Genomic DNA, 20,786 nt, shown 5'->3' on the forward strand with positions numbered 1-20,786 from the left:
CATTGCAATGTACATTTTTAACACAGTGATAATTATTCATATAAAAGCAATTATTCATGTTTCATTCATTCGTGGACAAGAGAGATCCCGTATACCATCATTCAGGATTATACGTGACGTACATTATAGCATGTAAACGTAATTTATAACTTATCTTCTCTGTATCAGCCATTCTTAAAAGGTTAATAGCCTCTAGAATGTACCATATCCATCATTATTTCTTGTGCTTTCATTCTTCTCATGCGGTTATCTTCCCTTTATACATGCACACATCCTACACAAGTTTTTAATCATGTGAATGGTTCTTAACATTATGAAATATTGCCAACAGAGCATTGAAGAAGACAATACACACGTTTTCTAATGCAGATGTTAGCTTTGACTCTTTATTTCTCGATTCAGAAAGTCTCCTAAGTATACAAATGAACAAGCTTTCTTATGTTCGATTCTCAATCCATATTTGGGGTAACCGGGATGACTCAGTGGTAGAGCGTTCGCCTGTGGTGCTTGGGATGCCGGGTTCGATCCCAGCCCCCGCCAAGTGAACCTTGTGGTGGACAAACACCGTGTGCGTGGGTTTCCTCGGAGTTCTCCCTTTCCTCCCACTTTCTTCATTCCACCATTTCCTTCATTTCTCATCATCACCGTCTCCTTTAACCTAGCTGACATAACCGCGGGACGTAAAATTCAAAAATTTAATTTCAATCCATATTTGGTATCCATTAACCTTTAAGAATTGCTGTGGAATCAGTCAATAAAAATTAGCCAAAATTGCTACTTTACCCCCCCCCACACACACACACACATTCAGAAATACAAGTAGTTATTGAAATAATGGAAATATGTTCGAAAGACTAACATGTACAAGGTGATAACATAGAATGTGTGTGTAGCGCTTGGCCGTTCTAAGTGATATGTTAGAAGCTAGATGATCGTCTACAGTACACCGCACGGAGTAAGACAAAGCCGCATGTAGAAAGGCCAAATTGGGGGTGCGGGATTAGTGCATATGTCCTAAGGTGGCCAGCGAGTTAGGTATGTCGTGAAGAGCAGAGTCCAAAGTTCTGGCAGTCTACAAAACTCACGGTAAAAAAAAAAAAAAAAAACATCGGTGAAAGGTAATAGTGTAAGGAAGAGAAGGCTCACTGATAGTATTGTCAAGCATTGAAGATTATTCCCAAGGACCGTAGCTGGAATGCAACAAAAGTGACTGCGGAATCAATGAGCGAATACAGCTTGTTACAACAATCACAGTCCAACGTGAGACAAATACCTTAACGTTCACTGTCCGCTTACACTTTCCAAACAGCCAACAGCGCATTAGCGCACACAAAGTACTGCTTTGAATTCGGAAAGTGAACCACCAATGATTGGAAACAAGAAATATGGACCGATGAGTCTTCTTTTGTCTTTTTTCCAACAACAGATGTGTGTGTTCCGAACCTCGAAAGAAGCTTACACACTCCGAGTCCGAGCTCTTTCTTAACTGGGATGCTATGTGTCACAATTTTGTGGCAATCCATAGGTCCAGTAACCTCACAGTGGACATTAGGCCTACTGCCAATGATCACGTGTATATTTTAAGTGGACATATGCATTCTATGATCCACATTTTTCCGGGCAATGATAATTTTTCACGATGACACAATGCCAATTCACACCGCTGGAGGTCTTACGGCGAGTTTCATAAACATCGGGGCGAACTACAACACCCTTTTAGCCTGCTCAATCCCCAGATCTCAAGATCTGTGGTCAAGTTCTGACAGGTTACCATTTCACCCAACTGAAAAGATCACATCTCATTTCAAGTATTGGTATTTGATAGAGAACTCTAAGAAAAGATTTATATACACGTTAATTATCTTGAGATATCACTAAGGCCACAAATTTACTAGTTCATTGAATAAATTATATCTAACGTTCAAAGGGTGGTTTCTATCCTTAAACCCGCGCCATTGCCGAAATAAAAAAAAAAAATACGTTTCGATTAGTTTTCGATGTTCTACAAGTATGCAAAATTTCATCCAAATCGGTTAGTGACAATTCCGTAAGTCTCCTTGTTAGTGTAAATTTAACACTACTTGCTATTAATATGATTTTAAAAAAATACTATTTCAAGATGATTATGCAGTTTCGCATACTAGCCTATTTTTGACCCCATATGTATTTTGAAAAGTGACCTTTTGCAGCCAAGTATATGCATTCTATGAGTGTCCACGGGTGCAAACGCCAGTAAGATTTATACTGGACACGAATATGGCTAATCGTTTCGATTCCATTTTAAACAGTTGGTTCAGTATCATAAGCAACCGCGCTGAAAAGGAACTCTCGATTATTTCTATTAAATCACATTAATATTTTTAAGCAATACTTAAAAAAAAAAAAAAAAAAAAAAAAACACTTTTGTTCCAAAGATTCTTTTCTTCTAGTTTACTCATAGGAAAGTGCTTTCGCAAAAGTGATAAAACGGTACAAAGTATCAAGAAATACAAAATGTTTGTTAGAACTTAGGCTACATTTATTATTGTATGTGTAGGGCTATACTTTTTGACTAAAAACCGAGATACCCAATGAAAATTCGTATCTCAGAGTGAGTAACAGAGTACAGAGCGTGAAATCATAACAGTCTAATTGTATGGGGTATGCAGGATGGTAAGACAGGAGTGAAGAAAAAACTCATCGCACTGGAATGTTTTGACAATAGTTATTTCAGCGAACATAATTTTAAACTACGTTAATTACATGGGAAATACATTTTAATTATACATGAATTACTGTAATTTGCAAGTTACTGACAATAGGGTCACTTTATTCACCCACTAATGTTCTCATTGGGGGATTTTTCTTTCAAAAATATTACGTAGGGTTTGCTTTCAACCACCACGGATTTTAACACCCTGACAAAGAGATTATTCCTATTAAAATATCGATGAGTAAAAAATGAAAATAAATAATAAATGATATTTTTTTCCTAATATCGCACGAATTAGGTTTCGGAGGAAAGCTGCGAATTTGGAGTCTTGAACGATTCTGGGAGAAGAGGAGGGATTTAAATCCGAAACTGTCCCGGCTGTCTTGTAAGGAGGGTCCCACCCCGATTATCAGCATCAGATCTCTTAAAAATTTATGATACGGCGTTGTGTAGAGCAACATTACTTTATGTGTTATAAACTGCTTATACAGTAAACTCTTGACTATTCAGCCTTCGTATACTATGCAGCTTAGTTTCAAAACGAAAGGAAGAAAACAATTAGCGATCTACTTTACTTGTAACGTAAGGCCTTCATACAAATGTGACTCTTCCAAGGAAAAGCAGTCATCCATCAAGGACATTCTCAGAAACTAAAAACTATAAATTTTGACTCTTTTAGGCCCTCCTTTGTACATTTTAGAAATAACTGTTAATGAAAAGTGAATTAGGTCTACGTTTTACGTTCTTGCTTTTAAAATGTAACGCTATGATTCCCAGGCCCGCAACCAGCCTCAGATGTCTGAGGGGCATGAATACCTTAGGGGGGGCAACTCATTAAAAATTCTTCTACAAATTGTTTTTTGTATTAATAATAGCATTTTATATTGAGGTTTGAAGTGGCCACGAACAGTTTTGGGGAACAGGCCCCCCTAGCCCCCTCTGGTTGCGGGGCTGATGATTCCAGCATTAAGTTAAACATTAAAAATATAACGCAAAATATGTACAACACCTTTATTCTTGTATTACATTTTTCTGTAATAACATTTTAAAACTTTCATTTATAAAGTATTCACCTGCAATAAGAAGTCAGAAAATATTAAGAACAGTGGGTTTTGGTATTAAAAAGAATGTATTCTTAATAATATGGGTAAGCCAAAAAGTGACCACTTATACGAGACTATTCTTCCTGTCGGAGAACTCCAGCCTCTTCTTCTGTCACATTAGACCAGATAGTCGGGAATCTATCGTATTTTGCCTAACATTTCGTATTAGAGGACCTGAAACGGAGAAGGATCAAATCACAATGTTCGATCTTCGCATGCTGTTGAGGAAATTACATAGAAGAAATGTGAATAAAATTATCAGTGAACATTAAAACAGACAAATCGGGAATATTAGTTTTGAAACCGTGATTTAAAGTTCACTCTTTAAAAATATATACGTTTAATGTTCCACAGTTATGCGCTTTGGGCTAAGGGAGACGATGATTAAGGTACCGTGAGTGAATGGCGACGGTGGAATGAAATGTGGGAAGCAACAGGGTAGCCCGAGAAAACCCACAGACACGATACTGTCCTCCACAAACTTACGCGATAGAAGCTCGAACCAAGGATTCCACACACCAGAAGTAAATACTCTACCACTGAGCCACCGTGTTTCCAAGAAAAAAAAAGAAGACAGGAAAGTTGGTGTTGGTAGACATGTTTTTGTTAATCCAAATAATAGCATGTTTACGCTGATCAACGTAACGCGCATAAATGAAGTATGAATCATATCCGAACATCATTATCCTGTATGCGTAACCTTGGCTTACATGCTATCAGAATACTAATTCGTAGGTTTAAAAAGTATGAGCGCGGCAATTTCATCGATTCTTTCAGCAAATGGATTCTCAGTCATATTACTAGTAAGAAATAAATAAAAATAACTTAATAACACAAGAACTCTATGTTACTAATTCGCAACTATAAACATCATTATTTCTTCAGAAATATGACATTTTTAAAAAAAATTATTTTCTCTTTTTAAAATATTTTTTACTAATAAGAAAAGCACTCACCTTTTTATAAATAATGAGTTCACTAATAAACAAAATAAATATATAAACAACACAGTACTAATGGCATTCAACGCTGTAAAAGAAATTTCAAAAAACAGAATGTTTCTTCAAAAAAATGAAAACTACGCAACACAGCCTGAAAATCTTGTTTTTACCACCGAAGCGCGCAAAGCGTAATTCTTTCGTTCACCTTAGCCAGTCACTCTCTCCGCCACTTTCACTATAGACTCGCTCCAAGGTTTGTTATCATCTTCATGGTATAGATGATGGCTGGCCCACTGACCTACATTGTCCTCACAATAATGACGTCATGCGGTGATGCTATTCTTCCCTTCCCCTCGAGGTAACTCTTTCCTTGTCTTTTCCTTTTATTTAAATAGAAAAAAAAAAGAAAACAATGGACTTGATGATTTTCTAACCTGTATTATTATGTTACGGATGCACACATCACAGCGCATTCCAAACATTTGCCCGGAGGAAACTGACTGTAATAATAAGCATGCGCTTTCGTCAGAGATTCAGAAAGGGTAGAATGGAACAAGTAAATAAACTTTTGAGAGCAACAGATACATTAACTTTCTTTCAATAGAGGAAAAGCTTTTAACACATTTGTGTAGGCTGATAGGCAGACGGAAGATCCAATACAGATTTTGGAAATTCCATACTTATTTGCCCTTCTTGTATGTAGTATTAGAGCAGGGATGCAAATAACCGCTCGCCCGAGGCGAGTGGTTCATCACTGAGGGCGAGTATTTAATATCATACCGAAGGTAAGTAATTGGTTTATATTGTGAGATGTGGGCTAGTAGCTTTTTTCTTGGGCTAGTAAAACTTTGTTGCTTATTTGCATCTCTGTATTAGAGTTATCTAGTGAGGTCCATATTACTATCATAGTATACAGTGGGTCAAATAAGTTTCCGTACACCAGAGATTAGTAATTTCAAAATGTTATAATATCTTAAAATAAATAAATAATAAAACGCAATTACATTAGCTGAATTTGTTCGTGTCTACTTGTAATGTGTACACATTATAGTGATGGTATTGAATATGCTGATAGTATAACTGACGATTTAAGTTAAGTTGCTGAAAATTAAGGTCAAAAAAGTTTCCGTAGACGGCACAAAAATACAGTAGAAGAAAGCATAACACACACCAAACAGCATTTTCAGTGGTTACAGATGACAGTATCGTGCTCTACTAGTGATGAGGTACTACTGCAGTTAAATTTGGACAATGAGGACCTATAGAGGCAGTAAAATGACTCGTCAAAATGGAGATGCTCATTCCAATACGTGAACTAATAGTAAAAGTTAGACAAGAAGGTAAATCTCTTAGAAATATAGCAGAGACAGTAAAGAAATCACATTCTATAGTACAATACATTCTAAATAGGTATATTGCAACAAATAGTTCCAAAGTTCGACCGCGCACTGGCCGTCCAACGAAGCTAAAGGATAATCATAACCGTGTTATTTTAAGAACTATTCGAAATGAACCCAAAACAAGTGCTCCAAAACTAGCTAGTATGCTTGAAACTATGGTGAACAAATGGTTCCTGAAAGAGTTCGCACTATCATCAGAAAAGCGGGCTACAAGTGTCGCGTAGCCAGAAAGAAACCATATGTTAATAAAGCAAATGCCAAGAAATGTGTCGAGTTCCCAAAAGCTCATGTGGACAAGCCAATTAGGTTCTGGAACTCTTGTTTTATTTAGTGATGAGAGCAAATTCAACGTTCATGGATCCGATGTAAAAGATATTGTGTGGAGGAACCCAAATACGTACATGGAACCGAAGCATCTGTGTCCTACTCTCAAGCATGGAGGTGGTGGTGTGCTCTTCTGGAGGTGTATGAGTGCAGTTGGAATAGGAAATTTGGATTTTATCAAAGGTACAACGGAACAGCACGTTTACTTAAGCATTCTGAAACAGAATCTCCACAACAGTGCAAAGAAACTGAATATGAGAGCCTCCTTTATATTCCAGCAAGATAACGACCTTAACATACTGTACGAAAAGTGAAAGAGTGTTGTCGTATAATGAGCCGAAACAACTTCATACTCCTCCACAATCTCCTGACTGCAATCCTATTGAACATCTGTTTGATGAATTAGGAATGTGCATTAGGAAACACAATATTAGAAACAAGGACTAGTTGAAAATGTATTACGTGAAGAATGGAGGAACATTTCCCCTGTAACTACATCAAAATTGGTCACTGCAATGCAGAAACGAATGCGAGAAGTACTTAAGGCCAAAGAAGGTAAACTGATCACTAACTGCAGTCGAAATGCAAAGTGGTGCCCTTATTTATGTGCATTTCTTTATGTGTACGGAAACTTTTTTGACTTTCAATATGATCAGTATTTCGTGTATATTTGATTTTCTTCTAAATTATAGATTCAAAATGTTTTATTTTCTTATGTATATGCTTATTATGGAGTTCCTTATAGAAAACTCATAGAAATTGTACTTTTCTTTCTGTATTTTGTAAGATATATTACAATACATAACTGTAAAATATCTGTACGGAAACTTTTTTGACCCACTGTATATAGGCTACGCTCAAAAATTAGGGTAACTCCTTTAAAATGGCGGATATTTTCTTGTAAATTTTCTTGAATTCACCTTTGAAGGGAGAAATAATAGGATTATGTTCTAATAGGGCTCTAATAGTGCAACGGCATCCCCGAGCGAAGGGGTACCCTCTACTTAATTACTGAATACTGTTACTATTCTCTTATTTATTTTGCGTATATAATATTTTTACATAAAGTTTCAGATTGATAGCAAACTTGTTTTTATCTCCTATCCGTTATTAAAATCCAAGAAATATTCGAAAAGTAAAACTCATTTAAATATTATGTCGATTAAGAGTATGCATTGTGCAACACACAATGTCTGGGATCTTGAATGCTGAAAAGCAAAAGAGCATACAAATCATGACGAAATTGATGATTGATATAGCATATATTGAAATCAAAATATCCAGTCCTTACTTAATGTCGTTTAGTGATGTTACTGTTCCTAACTCTCAGAAGGACAGTGTCAACAATCATTGCAGCAATGAATACCAAAGGGACATGGCTCTGCAAAAAAAAAAAAAAAAAAAAAAAAGTAACCATATAAATATTTTCAAGGGGCCCCGTTGTTATGGCTTCTGGCATGGGGGTCAAGCCTTAAATGTTATATCTTCAAAATAACTCTCAGATTGGCGGCCCTCCAAATAGTCTCCTGTAGGGGAGGCCCCGAAGGAATTTGTTACGGCGCCTTCTACATTAAGTGAATACCATCATATATTTTTTATCATTATTACTGTTACATCACGTATTATATGTATTGTGTAAGTAGTTTAGAGAAATAAACATTTCCTTCTTTCCAGATCATAAATCATCCTCTTTTATTAGTTATATTCATTCAGAAAGAAAATAAGTTGCGAAAGTATGGGTTGATACATGTGGTTTTACCAGGCGTACTTCCGGGTGTGTTCTGTCACTCGACCCTTCCGTAATTGATCAAACGCCCCAATAGCTAAGAATTATTAAATGGTGAATACGAATCACTCTTGTACCGAGCACGTCCTTAAAGAAATGTTATCCCATTGCAGACTCCTCGCACTCTGATTTTACCCTCCCGGATAAAAGTATGGATACAAATGTGCACGAATTCAAACAAATTTAGTATTGAATTAGTATTGGTTGAATTTTGAGAAAGTATTTGAAATAAATTCAAGTGGGGACTACTTTAAATAGGGACTTAGAATGTTCTATGAAACCCCAAATTCTTATATATTTCGAATGCATTAACTGTTATATGCCATTTACTTGAATTTCATTTTCTTTTTCTTTTTCTTTTGTTTTTAATGAGATTCAATCTGAGAGAGCCACAAGGACGGTCCTTGAGGACCACTTAACCACATGCTGTTGAACGCTTTCTCAAGGTGGAATAGTAGAAGACAGAATTGAAGTTATTCGTCCACTTAAACTACTGATCATAATGCTTGAGCATCGTAAATTATTTAGGAGATTGTGTTTAGGGCGGAACTGAATGTCATGTAATGGTAGGAGGTTGTAATCACTGACGTGGGTATAAAAGCACGAAAGTATAATTATTTCAAAGAGATTTTTTTTTCAGTGTTGATGCTAATTGAATACTGTGTCTGTGCCTGATCCTTATCCCACTTTGGATGCAAGAGCTTTCAATACCTTTTAGGGGATGGAAGACTATCAGGTGCGAGGTCGAATTAAAATTAAATCAGACTTTTTCAGCACAAAGGAAGTAGTTTTCTTGATGTGTTGATATGTTTTATAGTCAAACGCTTTGGTAACGTTCTTCCAATTTCGAACTAGCACTGTTATTTCACTACATAATGTAAGTGGATCGTCATCATCAAGGACATAGCATTGTGTGACTAATATATATTCTAGAAGTCGCTGTACTAAGCAATTCGGCAATAAAGTTGTATTCCGTCTCGGTAACCTAGTTCGAAGATGAATGTTTCAAGACATAACAAAACTATCTAACTTTTTGTGTGTATAAGGTGATTAGAATTGGCGTAACTAAGATATTTTGCTTAACGGGACACGGTCCCTTACTTCTAAATATTGCAAGAATCTTTAAGAAGACCTTGTTATAATAATGTTTGTATTACCTTTTGGGGCTCCTATCCTCCCCCTTTTACCATCTCTTCAAATTCTTTAGTTCCCTCCCCTTTCTTCTGTGGTCTTCCACATGGGATCACTTTTACATTGATCTCGTTCATTGAATCTTTTATTTACATTTTTATCTCCACTTTCAAAAACACAAGTTTTATGAGTTTTAACCCAACATTGTCATGTAATGTACGATCAGTAAAAATGTATTAAATCAGAAATCTGTTTTTAATTACATACCGGTATTTCCTATGTTCTATTGCTATTAAACAACCAAATAACCACCTACAAATCTATTGTAATTATGAAAACTCATAATTTGTATTACATTTTTACATACAATTTACTCGTACAATTCTGTGCGATAGCGAGAATACTTGTAAACGTAACTACCACCTTGCTCCCAGCTTGCTCTTATATCTCACAGGAATACAAGTAAATTTACGTGCAATACTATGTTAAATCCTATAATTTGTTATTGTAACATGCTAATATATAAAACTATAATCATGCTTATTGTTCTCTATGGTTGCGAAACATGGTTCCTTATACATTCAATTTAGGGGAATCTCATTGTTACTGTACCATCCCGTGGGGCTGATTCCCACATGCGAACGAGTATTCATATCGTCACTTAGGTGAAATGTCAATTCATCAATGAAGACGACACGATCCAGAAAATCTTCATGGTCATGCACCAACATTTCATTTGCAAAGTTGGCACGTGAACTGTAGTCTGTACGCTTTAGAGATTGTAACAACTGCAAATGATAAGGGCATAGTTGTAAGCACTTTCTCAAAATTCTTCACACAAACGGTTGCACTGTAACTACAGATTCAGTATTTACAAAATGTGAAACATGAAAAGCTTTCTACTCACTAGTCGCCATCTTTGCTACTAACGCTTTCTATCGGCAGACAGAGGAAACAGTGCATGCGTAGGCATGCATACAAAACCGTTTAAGTTGCTCTTTCATTTGGATGTATTATTTATAATTGTAAGTTAATTGTAATAATACTGCAAAGCCTTAAAATCCCAATATTAATTTTGAAGCACCTTGTATAATAGGGAATGATGGGAGAACAATTAAAGCAATGCAGAGGTCTTATTAAATGCTTGTAGGGACATGGGTTTGGAAGTAAATGCAGACAAAATTAAATACATGAAGTTCGCCGGGACGTCGTAGTGTTGCGAATTATGGATGCGTCAAAATATCAAATAATACTTTCGACAAAGTAGGAGGATTAATGTTAACAAACCAAAACCATAACCATGAAGAAATTAAATATCGTCTGAAAGCAGATGATTTTTGTTATTATTCCGTTCAAAATCATTTGTGGTCGCGAATTATGTCGAGCAATTTGAAGCTTAAAATATATAAAATGATAATCATGACTGTTGTGTTGTATAGTTGCGAAGTATGGCAACTTAATCTGAGGGAAGAACGCAGACTGAAAGTATTTGAGAATGAAATCTTTAGATAAATATTCGGATCCAAGAGGAATGGTAGAAACTTCAAAACGAGGAACTGCATAGTTTATACCATCTACCAAACATTGTTAGGGTCATCAAGTCTAGGATGCTCAGGTGGCCAAGTCATGTGTCCAGAATGGAAGAAAGTAGAAACGCTTTCAAAGTTTTAACTGAAAATAAAATCGGAGCACGACCATTAGGAAAACCTAGTCGTAGATGGGAGGAGAACATTAGATTGAATCTCCCAGAAATAAGAATACAAAATAGAAACTGGATTCAGTTGGCCAAAGACAGAAGTTAATGAAGAGCTTTCGTGAACGCAGCGTTAAAAGTCTGGGTTCCATAGGCCATAGAGTTAGTTAATTAGTTTTTAATAATAATAGTAATAAAGTCCTCTAATAAAGACCGATCGATAAACTTACCGCAGAAATATAAACCAAAATTCAGTTCTTGAAGCATACTAGGTGAAGAACAATAGAACTTAGCTTTAGTGGTTAAGAAATTATATACGAATTATTATAAATTCAACCTAAATGTGGGTGTTTGCGAAAAGTGTCTAAGTACACAATGGATTTTAATACGATAAAGTTAGATTTAAACAGTTACTCGACTTACTCATCAAAAATCCTTTGTTTATTACGTTGAGAAAATTTGATCGAATTTTTAATGAAATTCCTTGGTGAGTCATTGTAAATGAATCATGCGTAATAATGAACATGAAATAAGGATATAATCATCAATGGTGTTACTAATTACTGTAATCTCACATTTATCCTTTGTAGATTATAATTAGGTTTTCTTTCTTCTTCATACTAGTTACCACTTCAAATTAAATTTATTCCCTGAATCGATTAAAAAAAATGAGTAACATACCTTTCACTTACATCATAGCATTTCGTATTTCCATGAACATTGACTACATTTATCTTCATTTACTGAGCAAAGTAAGTTATAGGTTTAGACCTCCCCTTTCCCAAGAAATTATATGAGACATATAATTAAATCTTAGTCATGTAGAGGGAATACCTATAATGTATTGAGGATTACTAATTCAAAATTATTTATACGTAAGTGCAATATTCCTGCATATTGTGCTTGTCCTTAAAACGTCTCAAGTGCCTCCTATCTTATCTTGATTTCACAGACTATTATTATATTTGGGAAAGTATTCTTTCTCCTTTTTCTTTTAAATGAACGGAAATTTTGCTATTATCTACTTTTACATCTGACAATTGTGATCTGCGACAATTGCAATTATATATATAAATAAAAGACACAATTGCAATATATATAAAAGACACAATTGCATTTACTTTTTGAAGGTCATTTGAAAAATATGAACCGTTACAATTGCGTCTACGTTCTTAATTATCTTGTAGGTTTTTATTAATGAAATTGATATTAATATTTAATAGTAAAGCGAATAGCTAAGCGAAAACTGTAGAGTAAGAAAATTACTCTCACATTAAATAATAATAATAATAATAATAATAATAATAATAATAATAATAATAATAATAATAATAATAATAATAATAATAAATAAAAACTGTGGATTTTCTTTTTATGGCAAATAACTACAGACTTTTTGCTGTCACGAAAGTTGCTTTAGTTTTCCGATTTTCTCGAAAATTACGAATGAAATTTTACCTTCAAGAACGTTATTTTGCTCATGTTGATGTGATTTATCGACTGATAAATAGATAAACGTTCTATATTTTGACAAAATTTTAGCGAAACAGAAATTAAAATGTAAAAGTCATTTATAATTATAGCCTATGTCTCATTAACCACACAACGCAATGTCATCTGAATAATAATAATAATAATAATAATAATAATAATAATAATAATAATAATAATAATAATAATGAAGAAGAAGAAGAAGAACTACTTAATGAAGATTTGTTCGAATATCAGTTTTACCTGAACAACTGACATGGTTTTCGTAGAGCATAAATTTTAAGGTTTAGAAAGAAATTTGTTTCCTCAGCTATGCATAAGGCTTCACACTCATGCATATAATTTTATTTAGCTTAATATGATTTTATCAGTTTGTATAGTGTTATCTTTGAACAATTTGTTTCCCGTTAAATGATGTATTAATGTAAAATAAATTAATTTAAACAACGTTAAATTTGTATGAGTAACTTAAATTAATTTTTAAAACCCAAAGCACATTTAAATAGAATTAAATATGAAAAGAATAAAGTTAAATCATTAAAAATGACGATGTTTACTTTGGAAATTTTAAAAAATATGAGCACTTTCTCATATGAAGCATCGAGCAGAGATGACTCAAGTACACAACAGCTAAAAGAGCATTGTCAAACCGTAATCACAGACTACGCTTACAATAAATAAAAAATTAAATACTAATTTTTTTAAAAGACAACCTTCTCTCATAACTTCAGTAATCATGCAATCGGAAACAACGTATTGTTTCCTTACCTTTCATTTTCGATTTATAGTGATAAAAGTCTTAGTTTTTAAAACGCTTTATTCAGGGAGCCGCAAATCACAGTTTGCTCTTGTTCACAATTCACTTCTCTTTTCTTTCTTTTTTTCTTTTTTTTTTTTACTTACTTCTCTTTCACTTCCATCGTTAGTAGAATTCTCTCTGTTCTCAGGTTAATCCTGTTCCAATCACCGTCTTTTTCTCTTTTTCAGAATTTATTTTCATTTTTTCCCCCTAAATTCCGTCCATAGTTGTAATATCCACTAGTTCTTGGTTTAGATTTCATAGCTAAAGCTATGTAATAATTCTAGCTTCTACCAAAATATCATTTTCATAATGTAGATTAGAGGTTCTCAACTTTTTTTTTTTTTTTTTTTTTTTTTGGACTGAGGAGACAGTTTACCGAACATCCAAGATATCCCGACACGCTTGTTTGTTTCATACTTTTATTATAAATAATAATAATAATAATAATAATATCTATCTATTATAATAGTGAAACCAATTAGTTTTTACAATGACTCTATATATCACTACCATTGTTGCTACCACTGGAGATGTTGACTGGTACAGTCTGTCTCGATTTTAACTAATTACCTTGGTAGTATTGAATTCTTCATGGTTTTTAACTTCTAAAATTTCGTGACACACCGTTGGGACTGCGTGACACACCAGTGTGTCATGACACATCGGTTGATAACCACTGACCTACGTAGGTCCTTCTTTAGTACTTCTTGTACAGCTAGGGATGCGCTCGAGTCGAGACATGTCTCGAATCTCGACTCGACTCGACTCGAATTCGAGTCGAGATTCGAGTCGAGACACACTTTGTAAAATTCGAGACGAGTCGAGACAAACGTATTTCTCGACTCGAATTTTCGAGTCGAGACACGAGTCGAGTCGAGACGGCTCTTAAAAATCTCGACTCGACTCGAATGTCTCGAAAATTTTTCTATAATTTTTAATATTATTTAGAAGAAAGTATTCACTCAGAAACAGCCCTGAAACCAATTCCAGCTTTTATTCCTTCAGAAAGGTACAGAACGCATAAAATTAATAGTTAATCTTTAAAGATCAAGATTTAATTTTGAGCTCAATTCAGTTAATTAGAACTAATAGTTAATGTCGTTGTATTTGGTTGTACTGCAAATATAATGATAATAATAATAATTGATTATCTAGTTTGTATAAAACTATTATCCGTAGTCTAAATCTTGTTTGTATAAAACTATTGCGATAAAGTGAACTTCATAAATTCTCTGAATGAGCAGTTGGTAGTCTATAGTAATTTAGCATAGTTATAACTATTGTTTTTGTTCCCATGAAGCAATAGGGTTACGTAACTTCTGGATTATTCGCTTGCCCAACTATTTTGAGGCTTTAATATGTTGCAGCATATCAAGAGCTACGGATAATATATAATGTAACATTTGTTGTACATCACATATTATGATACGAGACTATTTTACATAGTATATCTTATCTAATATAAATAAAATAAAGAGTTTGTTTGTGTGTTTGTCTGTCTGTTTGTGTGCGACCTGAGGACCAGATGAGTGGACCGAGAGTTCCCAAAATTTGGTCACGGGTACCTTGGTCCAGACCCCAGATCAAGACGCGTTTTTTTTTAAATTTCGAACCAGGGGGGTCTCGGGGGGGTGACGTTTACTGGGACCGACCTGGGGACCAGACAAGTTGACCGAGAGTTACCAAATTTTGGTCACGGATACCTTGGTCCAGGTCCCAGTCTAAGGCGAAGCGTTTTTGTCAAAATTGGAACCAGGGGGGGGGTCCCAGGGGGGCGTTTACCGAGACATGTAGTAAAAGTAATCCAAATTGACCGACATTAGTGTCAAATCCATAGTTTTCACGGTCGCTGAGATCAATGGTGACACTTCCATCAGCGATGACTTGCAAATTCAGCTACCAATGTATGCGGGCCGGGAGTCAGCGGGTGAGGAATACCGAGACATGTATAAATAGCCCATATTGATTGATACTAGTGTCAAATCCATAGTTTTCGCGGTCGCTGAAATGAATGGTGATACTTCCACAGGTATTGACTTTCAAATACCGCCCCATGCGAAGAGTGGGTATATTAAGCTAGTATTACAATAAATGGACTGCTTGGATCCCAAGAACTAGTACAGATAAGTACCTTTCACTTCTGTGAATAGGTATTTTTTAAAAGGATTTTTGTAAACACTAAATTATAAAACAATGAACTACATACAGTAGTTATGGTTTTGGTTCCCAACATAAAAGAAATATGGATTGTTCATGAGATATTGAACTTTAACTTTCACTCCTGGAAAATTTCAATTTTGGAGTTAGGCCACTTGGCATCAAAGCAGTTCACTGTAAGATAAAAACCTCCTCACATTAGTAACATAGTTGTTCAGGAGCCTTCGATTTCCATCCTCTCAAATGAAAGCTGAACGATTGCTTGATACATGCTGACTATATAGGAGAAATAGTGTATTAAGTTTTCGAGCTTTGGTGCGTATCCGTATTTACACTCTGATATAACTTTAAGTTCACACTCAAATCGAACTAATTGTTTAATGCATTTCGAAAGCTTTTATTTTTATGCAGCTCATTAAGGAAAATCTATTTCATAATCGTAACATTTATGTACTAAGAAACTATGAACGTAAAGTGGACTCGACCTAGCCTCGTGGCTGCTGTGACTCAGTGGCACAGCTTTCACCCTTGGTGTGTGAGGACTCTGATTCTGTGTGTGTGTGTGAACTCCGTGGCTAGTGTACGCGTCTTTGTCGTGGAAGACTCGGGTTCAATTCCCGGTGCGAGCTCATGTAGTTAGGTCTACATTTCATATACCCTCGCTGCTGAAAGAGACGGTAAAGTTAAAATCAACTCAACAATATATATGTGTGTGTGCTTATGTGAATTTCCTCGTGGCTGTATGGTTAACATACACCTTGATCGCAAAAAAATCACTAGAATGTGCTTATTTACCCAAAGTACGTACTAGATTACTAGTTCAATAGTAAAATCATTAAATCTAGTATTATACGAAATCATAAATGTGGCATCCCTGGGTTGGAGCGAAAGTAATGGTTGGAGTAAAAACTAGTCCGTATTTCTACTGCGTTCTGTTGTTGAATTCACAGAAATGTTCAAAAATAAATTCAAGAAGTAAAACACGATCCTACAAAAGACTGTTTACTTGCTCACTGGTTTAACAAAGAGTGCCTTTCGGATGCCAATTTAACGGGTAGTTGCAGTCCGTGTTGAGAATCGAACCAAAGCTATGTAAGACATGTCAATATTGAGCTCTTTTGTGGTAAAAGTGAACTTCAGAAACACAAAAGACTTGAAACGTTAAGCTAATGTAAAGCAATTGAAAAATAGCCTACCTATCGCTGCATCTTTTCTGTAGCAAGGAACATGCAATGCGCAGCAACAAGAATCGTGTTAAGGACTTTTTTTTCGAACATAACATTCCCTCCCACACCAAATATAATGTTTGTTAAAATTAAGTGCACATAATATTTTAAAATTTTGTTTGTGATCCTATCATGCATAATTATAAATAATGCCTTTCATACTACGAGAATGAGTTCCCTTCACCTCTGGTGCTTCGGGACCCTGGTTCGATCCCAGCACGCACCAAGTGAACTTTGTGGTGGACAAACACCGTGTGCGTGGGTTTCCTCGGAGTTCTTCCGTTCCTCCCACTTTCTTCATTCCACGATTTCACTAATTTCTCACCATCACCCCTCTCCTTTAGCCTAACCGGCATAACCATGGGTCGTAAAACTCAAAGATTTCACTTCATTTTTTCCCTCGAAAGCGATATTTTTCAAAATTATTTATTGTTAGATATTGTAAATTTACGGTATCTATTTTAGTGGACGGGAAATTTTGCATCTAATCGGATAATTTCATGTCTTCTAACAGGAATTCGCAGTTACCAAATTTGCATCACTGTCTTTTGAAAGGATGCCTAGAAAAAATACTACTAGAAAATAACTGAAAACACAAAATGGATTTGATAGCCAAATTCATGTCATCTTGGTGCGTCATCATTTTTCTTTAAATATTTGTATTTAGTATTAGATTAGAGTTTAGTGTCCATTTCAGCATCAAGGCTATATGAGACGTGAACTTACAAATTAACGTGGGTTCAGAAGCACACGAGTTCCCATCGGAAATTGAACCTAGGTCTCCCGCACCAAAGACACGTACGCTAATCATATGGACAAGGGTGTTCAATATTTAGTAATGTGTACACAAACATGTGAAATTGCGCTTGTATAATGGAATGCAATTCCTTCTACTGACATAAACCTTCAAAATACTCAGCTGGACAAAGTATCTTTAAAAAGAAAATGTCACTCTTTATGTTTCAGTTCCTGGTTCAACTGAAGGATGGAACAAATTGCAATGAGCGTTTTTGGATCCTACTTTGTGTAGTTGATTCATCATAAACTTGATATTTGATACGGATATGAACTAAAAACGTACACATATAAATGTAAGTCATTCAAATACCTTTAAACAAAAATTGAATATGAATATATATATATATATATATATATATATATATATATATATATATATATATATATATATCGTTCGTGAGAGTCATGTTATTTCTTTAATACAAGTACATGAATACAGTTAGCTCCTCTTAATGAAAATAAGTGGTGGTTGGTCTTTAAAACTAGTGTGGAAAGATTAGTAAAGAATCTGGAATAATTTAGAAAAATATATGGTAATTCAGGCCCGTGTTTGGCATCATCGATTGTCTCAAGAGTGGCAACCCTGACTTAAAGGTTTCGCTTCGAGAATACTGGATTCTCTGGGATATATCAGATATACAACTCCAGTTGGAGCAGTATTCTCTATAACAAGCTTTGAAGCAGGCAACATATCTGTTGAAATAAGTTATTTCTGAGTATATGAGTGGAATTCAGAACTATTTTGAGTCAGTTCGACTTGTTTCTAGTTAAGGCAAGGTGAATCAATCCCCGGATAGAGAAATAGATTACTCTTATGTTATTTCTTAGTAGGGAACATCTAACATTTTCACGGGAGACAGTGTCTTTTTATGGGTATTGACATTTCCACGTATATTTAAGATTGCAAGCAATACCTGGTTTCCATAGTAACGGAGCAAGTCGTAGGGATTTTAAAGTGAAAGCAATATTTGAATTGTGAGCAAGAAGTATGCTTGTTTACGAGGTTCAAAGACTGTTTCTAAACCACAGTCTGACTGTATTCAACTGAGTGTGAACCTTAAGAATACTGGACTAGTTCTCGATGCGAACCTAACCTCAAACGAAGATTCTGCTGAAGGCGCTTCACTTCTCTGGTGAGAGGAATTTTCTTATATTCAACCAACTCAATCCTATAAGTAACAGAATTAGCCTTTTTGATGGAGAGTCTGTTTATAGACCATTCCATGTTTAGGACTTTAGGCCAGACAGCTTTCTGATTATTGAAATTGTCTTTTAGATGTGAGGGAGTATGATGTAAGAAAACACATGTTCTGCTCTCTCATGATTAAAGCACAGCTTAGCTGCGTTAAAGAAAATCGATTTGAAGTTATAGTTTCATGAAGGCTTAAGTAGGCGACTTCTTCTCCGGACTGAAAAGTTGGTCTTTTATTTCATGACAGTTAACTTAAAGGAACTTCTTCTCAACCTGTATGGACTGTGGAAATGCTTTATTTATCAAAGTTTCCCTAAACATGTGGTATGTACTACTCTGTGCTTGTTAATTACCCTAGACAAACTTACCGGGCAGTTCAAATTTTTACAGTTAAAGAAAAGATTACAAGACTAATAGTTATTTACTATATGTTATTTTAAATGCGACACTAGTAGCAATAGAAGCCACGAACTCATTTTCTTTTCTTTCTTTCTTTCTTTTTTAATCGCACACACAAGAACACCTGTACACCAAAACGATCATGTTCGACAATGTTCCTGGGTTCATTGCGTGTTTCTATCTCTTGGTAGATGAATGTTTGTCCAGAATCACTATTGGAAATCGGGTTGCAGACCGCGAAATGCATGTTTAACCCTTTGAGACCTGGTGGTAACATTTGCGTACATCATATTTGCGAACACAAAATACTACTTAGTAAATAACCAGTGGTTTTGAAATAGTCTTTGTTACTACTTATAATATTATGTAAACAAATTAGATTTAGCACTATGGCTCAGTGGTAGAGCGCTTACCTCTGGTGCGTGAGGCTGTGGTTCGATTCCCGGCAAAGTAGTTTTGTAGTGGACAACATCGTACTCGTGGGTTTTCTCGGGGTACTCCCGTTTCCTCCCACAATTTCATTCCAACAATTCTTCCATTATCATTCACTTACTTTAATCATTATCTCCCTTAGCCTAACAGACATAATCCTGGGACGTTAAACACAAAGATTTCATTTCATTTTTTTAAAAACCAATTAAATCATAATTAAATTGAAGGCTTATTCTTTTAGTATGGGAAACATATTGACACCCATGGCCGTAATCAGGCTTGAAGATTTGGTCGGACAGACATCATTTAGGGTCAGGCTCTTAAGTATTCTTTTAATAAACAATGCTGAACAAACTAGACAATCGTGTTTTAGGATTGTAGAAAACGACTGTGAATTATGTTCAAACACAATTATTATTATATTTATTTCTCTGACTATTGGATCTTTACACAACAGTGTTAAACAAAAGAGAATAATTGTTTGTATAATAGTATTCAAGAGTTTTCTCATCATGATTAGTTTTGTAAACAATTTAATTACACTTATTTGGTGTTTATTTCTAAATAATAAGTCCTAATACAATTTCATAAAGTTGTAATTCTTCTTTAGTTTGTATCCCTTTACACAATGACAAATCCAAAAGGTGTGTTGTATCGGTGCAGTACCAGTTTTTCACGTTTTTCAAAATTTTCCAAAACCCAAAGAATAATCTTTAATTTCTGATATTTTAGTCGTCACAAATTACAATTTTATAATGTAGTCAATTGTTTATAATTACTGGGAAGTTGGGCGTTTAAACTAATGACATCATAATAAAGTCAAAACCATAATTTTGAGTTGAATTGATTCTGAGTTTAACGTCCCGTTCAGCAGCGAGGCTATGTGAGACGTGGACCTACTGATTAACGTAGAATCCGAACCACATGAACTCCCACCGGGAATCAACCCTAGGTTTCCCACGCCAAAGGCAAGTATGCTAACCGTTAGCTACGAAGGAGCTCCACCATAATTTTAGTGGGCGATAAGAAATATCTCGCCAGTGCTTTTACAATAAATAAAATTTTATAAGTATTAAAGAATAGTGGTAAGAGATTTTATAATAGCTCTTTTATTTATGAGAAATGAGTATTTTAAAAAAAAAGTAAATAATAGATTGGCGGAACCACAAAAGACTCGTAAAATAAACTTTCTTATAAATACATACGCACCTTAATCACC

At 35.0% G+C, this 20,786-nt stretch overlaps 2 protein-coding genes across 3 annotated transcripts in view; one reads left to right on the top strand and one right to left on the bottom strand.

The window, feature by feature from the left end:
• LOC145693429 (serine protease inhibitor 88Ea-like) overlaps window positions 1–20,786 on the bottom strand; it is a 124,819-nt gene that overhangs the window by 43,514 nt on the left and 60,519 nt on the right. Inside the window, exon 1 of one of the 2 annotated variants that reach the window (XM_081769414.1) lies at window positions 4,752–4,977. The exons of the other annotated variant lie outside the window; for it this stretch is intronic. The gene's annotated coding sequence lies outside the window, so the exon portion shown is untranslated. Of the gene's footprint in view, window positions 1–4,751; window positions 4,978–20,786 lie in introns of those variants that run through there. 2 annotated transcript variants of the gene reach the window in all.
• On the top strand, window positions 6,025–6,360 carry LOC145692438 (uncharacterized). Its single transcript, XM_081767747.1, has one exon. The coding sequence runs from the start codon at window positions 6,025–6,027 to the stop codon at window positions 6,358–6,360; it is 336 nt and encodes a 111-aa protein (XP_081623873.1).

Source organism: Thermobia domestica, chromosome 8, assembly GCF_964235325.1.
Source record: "Thermobia domestica chromosome 8, izTheDome1.hap1.1, whole genome shotgun sequence".
In the NCBI taxonomy this organism is placed as follows: Eukaryota; Metazoa; Arthropoda; class Insecta; order Zygentoma; family Lepismatidae; genus Thermobia; species Thermobia domestica.